General features: G+C 39.9%; 1 protein-coding gene across 1 annotated transcript; it reads left to right on the plus strand.

Annotated features, from left to right (window-relative positions):
* Nucleotides 1–707: 707 nt before the first annotated feature.
* Nucleotides 708–5769, plus strand: LOC130408860 (uncharacterized). The gene is made up of 14 exons (XM_056732323.1): nt 708–881; nt 1540–1626; nt 1756–1842; nt 1963–2049; nt 2179–2265; nt 2386–2472; nt 3466–3543; nt 3684–3734; nt 3859–3888; nt 3978–4022; nt 4356–4527; nt 4625–4689; nt 5006–5106; nt 5522–5769. Exons 3-11 carry the CDS (start codon nt 1788–1790, stop codon nt 4478–4480), a joined length of 645 nt encoding a protein of 214 aa, XP_056588301.1. The 5' UTR covers nt 708–881; nt 1540–1626; nt 1756–1787; the 3' UTR covers nt 4481–4527; nt 4625–4689; nt 5006–5106; nt 5522–5769.
* The last annotated feature ends 5586 nt before the right edge of the window (nt 5770–11355 follow it).

Raw genomic sequence — 11355 nt, forward strand, 5'->3', positions numbered from 1 at the left:
GTCCTGTGGTCCCGAGTCCTGTGGTCCCGAGTCCTGTGGTCCCGAGTCCTGTGGTCCCGAGTCCTGTGGTCCCGAGTCCTGTGGTCCCGAGTCCTGTGGTCCCGAGTCCTGTGGTCCCGAGTCCTGTGGTCCCGAGTCCTGTGGTCCCGAGTCCTGTGGTCCCGAGTCCTGTGGTCCCGAGTCCTGTGGTCCCGAGTCCTGTGGTCCCGAGTCCTGTGGTCCCGAGTCCGGTGGTCCCGAGTCCGGTGGTCCCGAGTCCGGTGGTCCCGAGTCCCAAATATTTTTTGGGGGGGCGCCGTGGGGAGGTGACGGTCCGAGCGTCCAGCCCGGCCGCAGAGTCCTCCCAGGATCCGGAACCAAGCCCGTCAAGTCCGGCTGCCCAGCCGCCGTCAAGTCCGGCTGCCCAGCCGCCGTCAAGTCCGGCTGCCCAGCCGCCGTCAAGTCCGGCTGCCCAGCCGCCGTCAAGTCCGGCTGCCCAGCCGCCGTCAAGTCCGGCTGCCCAGCCGCCGTCAAGTCCGGCTGCCCAGCCGCCGTCAAGTCCGGCTGCCCAGCCGCCGTCAAGTCCGGCTGCCCAGCCGCCGTCAAGTCCGGCTGCCCAGCCGCCGTCAAGTCCGGCTGCCCAGCCGCCGTCAAGTCCGGCTGCCCAGCCGCCGTCAAGTCCGGCTGCCCAGCCGCCGTCAAGTCCGGCTGCCCAGCCGCCGTCAAGTCCGGCTGCCCAGCCGCCGTCAAGTCCGGCTGCCCAGCCGCCGTCAAGTCCGGCTGCCCAGCCGCCGTCAAGTCCGGCTGCCCAGCCGCCGTCAAGTCCGGCTGCCCAGCCGCCGTCAAGTCCGGCTGCCCAGCCGCCGTCAAGTCCGGCTGCCCAGCCGCCGTCAAAAAGCCGCGTGGGTTTTGTTTTGTGTTTTATAGTCTTGTCATTGTTTATTAAATCTGTTTAACCCCGTACCATCTTGTCTCGTCCTGCCTATCACTCTGCCTTGCAATTGGGTTCCACCACCTCGAGTTCCATGACACTTAATCATTAATGGTTTATGGAAATAGTGTCACATTACATTGAAATTATTTTAAAAACTTCACGCATGGATGCAAGTTTTGGGAGCAAAATAATGTTCATTATCTTTGTCTCTATTTATTGGTGATGCATAGATTTTACGTGAAAGCTTTCAAATGTTTTATAAATATCTGTGAAGCAGCTGCATGCCATATTCTTTCTTTAAACAACCAAAACTACATAATTCATGTAAGTAACTAAATAAGTATGGGAGTTATGTTATCAGTAAAATACACAAAACAAATGGCACAAGGACACGTCAACATCTGAATTCTCTGATTCGCCACTGTATTCCGTGCTCAAGCACACTGGCGAAATGCAAGCAAATGGACAATTTATGCTTTCAGTGATAATGTAATTGTTTCACCAGTAATAGTAATCCTGATTCATTTTTAGAGTCGTTCTGCAGCCCTATTGCATGGCTCTTTATATTCATCTTCAAAATTCCATAGATAAAGTTTTTTATGTATATCACATCTTTTTTTCAACAGTGGATGCACAACACAACACCTTTGGAGGGCATCGTCAGCAACACAAAACTCCTGAGTCTTCACAGACACGTCATCATGTATTGAGGCGTAAGTGGTAGTGTTTATAAAAATTCACTTCTGATTGTTTACAAATACATATTATTGTTATAGTGTTGTATAGTAGTATTAGATTTTCAAATGCTCCAAAACTAACAGATCATATATAATTGCATGAAGAACAAACTACTAAGAGCCCACAGGATCACCAAATGAGACGGAGGCAAATGCTCACATCTCCTGAAACTATGACAGCTACCCCAAGAAGTATGCTCCTTTTTATATACAGTGCCATAATATATAACATTTTACGGAAGTGATTGTAAAGCACTTCCATAGATGAAAAGGTATTTTATTTACACAACTTGTTTTATTGTTTTTCAATAGTGGATGCACAACACAACACCTTTGGAGGGCATCGTCAGCAACACAAAACTCCTGAGTCTTCACAGACACGTCATCATGTATTGAGGCGTAAGTGGTTGTGTTTATAAAAATTCACTTCTGATTGTTTACAAATACATATTATTGTTATAGTGTTGTATAGTAGAATTAGATTTTCAAATGCTCCAAAACTAACAGATCATATATAATTGCATGAAGAACAAACTACTAAGAGCCCACAGGATCACCAAATGAGACGGAGGCAAAGGCTCACATCTCCTGAAACTATGACAGCTACCCCAAGAAGTATGCTCCTTTTTATATACAGTGCCATAATATATAACATTTTACGGAAGTGATTGTAAAGCACTTCCATAGATGAAAAGGTATTTTATTTACACAACGTGTTTTATTGTTTTTCAATAGTGGATGCACAACACAACACCTTTGGAGGTCATCGTCAGCAACACAAAACTCCTGAGTCTTCACAGACACGTCATCATGTATTGAGGGGTAAGTACTAATGTATTAAATATTTTCGATCTGAATGTGTACTACTACAAAGTTCATTTTCCCCCTGTTGCAGGGCAAGACAATTGCAGTTCTGTCAATTACAGAAAAATGTTCATGTTCATGTTGCCCTGAAATACCAGCTCCAACGTCTAGAAAAATGTGAATAATATGTACTCATTTTAAATATTCAAGTGACACTTTTAAAATGTAGTTGTAGTTAACAATAGGTCAAATGCTTAAAGAAATTATATTTTTGGGAAGAGTTTGACAGGCCATTGTGCAAGAAATACACTATCATCTCCACAATCTTGAGCATGTTCAGTTCTTTGTTAAGGCCAATAATGTTTGTGACAATATCAAACTTCAGGATTTTGAAAGTTGGGCTGCTGGAGGCACAGTCATTGCCGTAAAACAGAGCAGAAAGTATACATCACTAGGAAGAACCAATGCTGATTTGCCAAATGCAAGACGTGGCTGTACACAGCTATAACAGTTGTGTCCTGTTACCCAGAAAGATCTCTTGGATTCTTGGTGAACTATGACTTGTTGTCATTGGCACACACATCCTCACAGAAACGGATGTATGATGTCACAGAGTCAGTCAGTTCATCAAGGTTAACTGCTGCATCTTCAAAAGCACTCCACAATGTACAGTCAAAGCAAACCTGCAAGTTTTGCTTCACCCTCACTGGTCTGTAACTTCATTGACTTATCTACAAAAACCAATGACAAGACTGAGATCACGACATACAGGCTTTGCAGATGTTATATTTTGCTTGTAGATCTGCGACACTTGACTGGAAAGCAGTTTGTGTTCTATATATTTAGGCAGTTAGTTGCTCAGGTTTGATCTGTTTAAGTATGTAAACACAATATAAGATAATCATATTTTTTATCATTTTGTAATTAAAAGAAAAATTGTGCAAGTTTTAAAACATGTTTTACGGTTATTGTACTTCGTGAAATTACAAAATGGTGCAATTTGTCTTGCAGGTACACATAACGAACACTCTTCTGTCAGACGGAGAATTAAGGAATCCTTCTCCAGGCCATCTGGTAGAACCGAAAGAGGCATTGCTTTTTCTTGTTTAATGTCATTCACATAAAAAGGATTTATTTGTAATCGTACAGTTATGGCAGAGTTCATTTATTAAGGCATTCAGTCATTAAATGACTTTGATTTGTTTTATTTTTCACACTTTTGTTTATAGTATTGTCTTCAGTCCCAAATTCATCCCAGTCCCATCCCAGGACACCCCAATGTATGTGAGAACTGGCAGCCAGTCTTGTTAAAACTCTGTGTCTTTAATACACCATCCATAATCTGCATGAAGGTCCTAAAACATAAATAACAGCATTTTCTAATCTTTTTTTGCCTCTTAACAGCTGCACTCGGGACAGAGCATAGAAATGAGTGTATGTATACTAATGGAGCACTCCAGTCATTGGTTTGTCCTGTCCAAAATTGAATTTACACTTTACACTTTTTTTACATTTTAAAATAGGTGGCACCAGACCGTCAAGGAGTGCTTACCCCATGTCAACTGCAAGTAAGAAATATTATATGTAGCTGTTAAAAGTAAAATTCATTAAAGCAAAGTTTGTAAACATTCAGAGCTAGTTGTCAACCATTGAAGTAAAACTAACTGTTGTCAAATGGAAAATATTGATACCAATGTTTTTGCCCGCTGTCATTTTAGGCTTGCTCTAGATTTTTTTTCACCAGGAATCAACTGGCAAATTATACTTGGAAATACTTAAAAAAAAAAAAAAACACTAAGCCCTGCATGAACACAAAGGATAACAATTCAGTTACGAAATGTTTTAATTAGACATGAGTCCAGGTGTGTGTTCATATTAATGTGCAATGAGTTTTCTTTCAGGATTCCAAAGGAAGGTGTTTTCTATGCTTTTAAGTTTGAAGGAAGAACTGCAGCATATTGCTGGCATTCTGGACCCCGCAAGTCTACATCTTCCATTAAGATGCTGGATTCAGAAAGTGACCTAACAGCCTTCGAAGAATACATCAAAGATGATGAGAAGAAGGGGATTTGCGTAAGTTTGAAATGGGCTAATAAGTGTGTCTCTTTCTCTACGGAGAAATGTTCCCATTATTTTGATTACTTAATTTTTATTGTGATGTCACATTTAGGTTCAGCAACTGTCCAGAGTGGGTGGATCGTCTGTCAAAGACTGTGTGAACAAAGTCATGAACAGGTGTGAAATAAACTTGCATTAGTTATGTCTATTGATGCATAAAGTTTTAGGAAATTATATGATAGTCACCATAAGGAACCCAGCCTTTGATATTACTTGAATTGATGATTTAATCTGTCACACATTGTATCGTTCAGTGTATGATTTCAATGTAAGCCTGGAATAACAATCATTACTTGTCACAAAAACTGTTGATATAGATAAGGACATAGTTTTGCATTTATATGATAGATAAGTGTTTGTGAAAAAAAAAATATTATTTAATATGGAACTTTTTTTTTTTAAGTGAAGTAATCCTGATTAATTTATTTTACAGAATCATGTCAAATGCGTTAATGGCGAAATTCAATATGAGGGGTGGTGGCCAACTTGAAAAGAGGCCTTTTAAAGCTACACATTTATACTGCGTAATTCAAGGTAATTTTGGTCTTGTGACATTTAAATAAGTATGTTGTTCCTTGTGTTTTATTTTTTTTTATTTTTATTGGCACCCTTTTCTAATTAGGGAAAATTATTTAGTAGACCACCTTTATCATAAATGTCCTGTTCACTTTCACTCGGTCACACACCTAGTTAAGGGTCACCTCGTTGGTTTTGAAGAGTGAGAGGACAAAGCTGTTAAATCTATTTGCTGTAATATGCAAATTATTTTTATAATGCTTCATTCATGATGGATTCAAAGAATTCAAAATCTTGTTCCATTGTATTTTAAATTTATTACCACAGAGACGTGTTCATGTCATGTAGTCCCCCTTTTTTTTTTACTTTTTCCTTTGAGAGTATTTTTTTTCATTTTATTTTACCCCTAAAAATTCAGATTGTCTCCCCTCAGATGCTGTGAAGAGGTGGAGCCCAAATGCTACAGACTCCGACATAGATGCAGCAATGGCAGAACACCTGAAACATGCTCCAGGAAGAGCTGGGGGTGGAGGATACAAAAAATGACCAATTAGTTTATTAGCCTCTAAACATGCCTGTATGTTGTAATACAATTTTACACACGCAAATTTTGTTACTTTGTTAAATTGAGAAAATGCTGTAAATGTTATATTTACAATAAAATGCTGTGCTAAATTAAAACACAAATTTTTGCCTAAGTCCACAAATAAAGTGTTATTGTTTGTGATGTGCACGTGATTGAAACGTTTTATAGACGTTCAGGTCAGACCGGACCGATTTTGGACCTCTTTAGAACTTATGTCAATTTAAGACACGTAAACCTTAAGACATAATTGCTTGCCTTGCACGATGTTACACAACACGAGTTTGATTATATTAAACGCATTCTTATATATACGCTGTATGTATAATGTAATGCTATTACATTAAGCAGCTACACATCTAATAATAAACGTCCGGAAGAGGACACATTTGGACGTCCAGGGACGGGCAGAAAAGACGTGGAAATCACGTTCAGATGACGTCAAAGACGTCGGTTCAACTTTCATTTTGGAACTATTTTTCAACCGTGACGGGACGTGTCGGAATGACGTCTTTTCAACGGTCAATAAACGTCCAAATGTTTGTTGGGAAATCTTTGGCCATCTCCAAGCCGAAAATAATTCCTCCATAGGGTTTGAAAATGGCGAGAAAGGGGGCAAGTATACCACTTCAAATTGATTGTGGTTGGTGAACCAGGCCTGGACCAGAGCAGCCCGATGGGAACTAACATTATCCCATGCCACCCCAAACCTGGGCTGATCTGGTCTATTCTGTACAACTATATTATGGAGAGCATCTAGAAATGTTCCTTCTAGTCCTCCTCCTCCTAATGCAGTAATAAAAATTACTGCATGAAGTACATACAATTTGACTCTGAAGAAAAACTACTGTAAAAGCAACAAGAATACTGTAACTATTCATCATCTCTCCGTCTGGCTGGATCAGGCCATAAGATTTCATCCACATCACAGGCTATGTCTTCATTGGCAAGGCACCGTTGGAAGAATTGCCTCGTGTGACGAATCAACCCCTGAACAGAAGCAGCTTCGATATGATCACGGGCCTGCTCCATGGCCTGAATGAGGGGCAAATGGTCATAGGGCCGTAGGTCGTATACCTTCCACCGCCATGCTGAAAAAAATATTCTATTGGATTCAGAAAGGGGGAGTACGGGGGAAGGTATAAGACTTCAAATTCAGGGTGCTCATGGAACCAATTCTGGACCAGAGCAGCCCGATGGAATGAGACATTGTCCCAAACGACAATGTACCGCATCTGGTCCACTTGGTTTAATGCTGTGACAATCTCTTGCAATCTGTGAAGAAATGCAAGTATTAAATTTTCCTTATAGGGTCCCAGATTTGCATGGTGATGGAGGACCCCATTTTGTGTAATAGCAGAGCAAAGGGTGATGTTACCCCCTTGCTGCTCTGGCACATTGGTGATTGCCCTTTGTCCAATTAAATTTCTCCCTCTTCTTCTTGTTTCCGCAAGGTTAAATCCAGCATAATCCACATATGTTAATTAAGGTTGAATTTCTGTAGCATCCATTTGCAAGTCTCTCTGAAACACAGTAAAAGACAATAGGATGCTGTTCAATATCTATTGCATAGTATTTTTTTGTGCCAGAACATTATGAGCATTGCACAATACCTCACCATAGTAAGATGAACAATACATACCTCCTCATTCTCATTGCGCAGATGTTTCACTCTCTGAATTTCTTTCAAATGGTACTCGATAAAGTTGCTTCATGTTCATTTGATTTTTCTTGAGGATTCAACCTAATTTTGACAGAGAGACTCGTTGGATGTTATTGAAAATATGGTCATTATTGATGATATTGGATTGGATTTCTCGCAGCCTTATACAGTTATTGGTCTAAACCATGTTCACAATGGCAGCCTTGTACACGAGTGAACATAGGGCCCCTTCCACCTTGGTGTCCTCGACCCTCAATCCTACTTAAAAATATATATAAAAAATACACATGCAACCTACTGTCAAACGTCACAGTGAACAATATTGATGACAAGTACAGCAAGCTTCAGTTTCAATGTACTGTGTGGTTAGCTTACCGGTTTCTCAATGAAATGTCTGAATTACTGACGCAACTGTATTTCTGCTGAGATTTGGTTGAACTCTTTGTCCAGCTTCCATCAGTGTCAGTCCATGGTTGATAACATGATCAATAAGTGTTGCACGGATTTCTTGAGTCAAATTTAGTCCTTGTCTTCTTTGTTCAGGTTCTATCAACTCTTCAAGTCCTTCTCTACCTCTTCCTCTACCTAGGCATGTTCCTCTATCTCCTCCTCTTCCTCTTTCTAGGCCTCTTTCTCTATCTCCTTCTCCTCTTCCCTCTATCTCCTTCTCCTCTTTCGGGAACAGAAACTCTGGAACAGAAACGGCTGGAACAGAAACGGCTGGAACAGAAACGGCTGGACATAGTGTAGGGACCACTCCTTGATAAAGTGGTAAGGAACAAGACAAATGAGCACAGGACAAAGGATACAAGGGCATTACATAGTGAGACGAACAAAGGATAAATAACAAAAGGCAAGTGTGGGTAATGAAACACTGAAGGGAAGCTAACGAGGAAATGAGAGGGGTGGGGCCATAGACGAGACACGAGAAACCACATGGCATGTCAATATATAAACACAGCCATGTCTATCACACACTAAACACCTATTACTATCATGGTTCTACCCCAAGGCTGGAAAAGCCTGAACAGAAATGGCAGAACCATGACAGACCATGGGCGTAAATCCCGGGGGGGTGGAGGGGACATGTCCCCCTCTATCTGAGGGTTGTCCCCCCTCGATCAATCAAATTAGCTATTGTCATAAATATATTTATGTTTATTTATCTAAATAAAGAAAATATAAAAGCAAAAATGCGTTTTAAATTTATAAACTGTTGAGTTCCCCCTCCCCTGCCTCTCACAATGGTTTGGCCCAATGCCTGCTCTCCACGTTCATCTCACCTGCGCTTTGCGCAACCCATTCCAGTCAGGTATACGGCTCAGTTCATCAGTGGTTGTTGAAAGTGGTATTTTTATTCACTTCAAATGAAGTGATTCTCTTTAATGTAGTTGATGCTGATTCATTACTGTAATAAATTAGTTGTTTAAAAAAATGCTGATTACCGATGTATTTTTCCATGAATCTGCTATGTTAGCGTAGCGATTAAAACGTTACTTAGCTAGTTAACGTTAGCTTGTTGCATAGGACGTCACACACTGCAGCTAACACGCCGAAGCCGTCTCATTCATTGTTATATTTTAAACGACCTGGCATGATGTGAACATTAACGGCCACAATTAGCCACCGATCCTGCCATTCAGGTCCCGTGTCACACACAGCCGCGAACATACCGGTTACAGTTTTGTGACGTTGCCACTATATCTAGCGTCCATAAAAGGTGCTCAGCTTTCATTCAGTTGGAGAGGATCGTTTTCTCAGCATCTATTTTGTGCAGTATGTGCGCGGCGGATAAGATAAACATTGAGTTTACTGAAACTCGGGCGATTCATCAACGAGTACATCAAAGAATTTAAGTTTGTTTGGGTACACGAACATGAAACAAAGTTGGTTGGTGGAGCCAGGGCACTACAGGGAAAATATCAACCACTCAATAATGTCGATGTACGGTTACTTTGTCAAACAATGTTGCAGTATAAATCAGGATAACATTTTAAAAGTGTTTAAAAAGTGACTCAATGTCAACATGTAGTATCATGGGTAGTTCCTGTCTTCACAACAAAGACAAAAATATATATAAATGGAAAAAAGCTTTATTGGTCACAGTTCAGTTCAGTTATAATATGACTGCAAGTCTGCATGATAAACCTAATGCATATTGTCGCTTAGTGTCGTAGTAAGTACAATTTTTACTGTATTATTTGTGTCCCCTTCAAAAATCGCTTGTATTGTATTGTCCCCCCTACTGTTAAATGAGATTTACGCCCATGTGACAGACGTGAACAAGAGATCATTCAAACCAGTTCTTTTCGGAAAGCAGGTTTCCCTCGAATAAGTGGTGTAAAAGACCACCCGCTGGCCCAACAACGGAATCCAATGGTGTGGTTGAAGGGATCTCGTGTTCTGCTTCATCTCAGCGATCTCTAAATGAAGTTATTTAGGAACTGTTACAAATTTAGTTCAATTTATATTACCCTGTGGTTAAGACTGATCTGACTCCAATTTTAATATAATATAACTTGTATGACATTTCAAATGTATCTGTTGATCTAAGTTAACTTATCTGTACATCTCCATACTTTAATATTTATTATTTATAGTTATTCTTTCGATTGGGACCTGCAGTCGCACGGAGTCTCACGCCGGCTGGGTTCATGGATCTCACAGACTCAAAATGGTAAGTTCTGATCTAGTCAGAGGTTGCCGGGTAAACTAATATCAGTAAATTTGGCCACGATATGCTTGCTCAGAAACATAACAATAGTTATTTTAGTCACGATCATGCAACATGCTAGGCCAGATGATAGGTGGAAATTTGTAACATGTGAGCTTTAGTAATGCCCCATTTATAATATAAAATCTAGTATAAACTAGTCCATCCTATCCTGACACATCGATTTTGCGGTAACAGAACAGGTTCCTTTCAATCTGCTTGTAAAAACAGGCTTTGAAGAATTCAGATAATATCAACAATAACAATTTATTATACCAGGTGGGCACAACATTAATTAAAATCATAGAATGCATATACAAAGAAATTCCAAAATTTACTAAGAAAAGATTATCAACATAGTATAAGAATAAAATAAAACCACAAAGTTTATGATACCTGGTAAAATGTAGACACACAGTTGCAGTGTGGGAAGTTTTGGTTACAGAAGCTTGCCTGAGTCTTTTCCCAATGCACCTTTTATACCCCACATGTAGATAACCTATATGAGGATATATGCACATATATGAAACCTATATGCAGTATATATGCACATATATGCTGCATATATGAGTATATGTGCTGCATATATGCTGCATATATGCGTATATTTTCTGCATATATGCTACATATATGCGTGTATTTGCTGCATATATGCTGCATATATGCGTATATATGCCACATATAGGCAAAATTGAGGTGCATGTATGTGCATATACAGGCCATATAGGTCTCCTGTATTGCTTCATTATATCCACCTATAAGCCCTATATGTACATACAACATATGTCTCCTATATAGCTCATGGCAGGATCTGGTGATTTTGTAGCTCATATCCCACACGGAAAAAAACTATAAAACCTATATGTTTAATATAGGTTTTGATATAGGTTTTTAATATATGTGACATATATAAAATTGGTTTTCCTATATTATATGTACATATATGCATAGATATATGTGTACATATATGCATACATATATGCGTACATATATGCACATATATATGCATAAATACGTGCACATATATGCGTAGATACATGCACATATATGCGCACATATATGCTTAAATATATGCGTACATATATGCTTACATATATGCGTATATATATATGCACATATATGCGTACATATTTGCGTACATATATGCGTACATAGATGCGTACATATATGCACATATATGCGTAAATATATGCACATATATGCCTACAGATGTGACCGGATGAAGTGGTTTTATTAAGATCTAGACACCTATGTAGATTATCTATACCTACTCCTTTCCTCCAGAGGGAGTCTGTGGCAGGCTAACCT

This window comes from Triplophysa dalaica, chromosome 20 (assembly GCF_015846415.1).
Source record: "Triplophysa dalaica isolate WHDGS20190420 chromosome 20, ASM1584641v1, whole genome shotgun sequence".
In the NCBI taxonomy this organism is placed as follows: domain Eukaryota; kingdom Metazoa; phylum Chordata; class Actinopteri; order Cypriniformes; family Nemacheilidae; genus Triplophysa; species Triplophysa dalaica.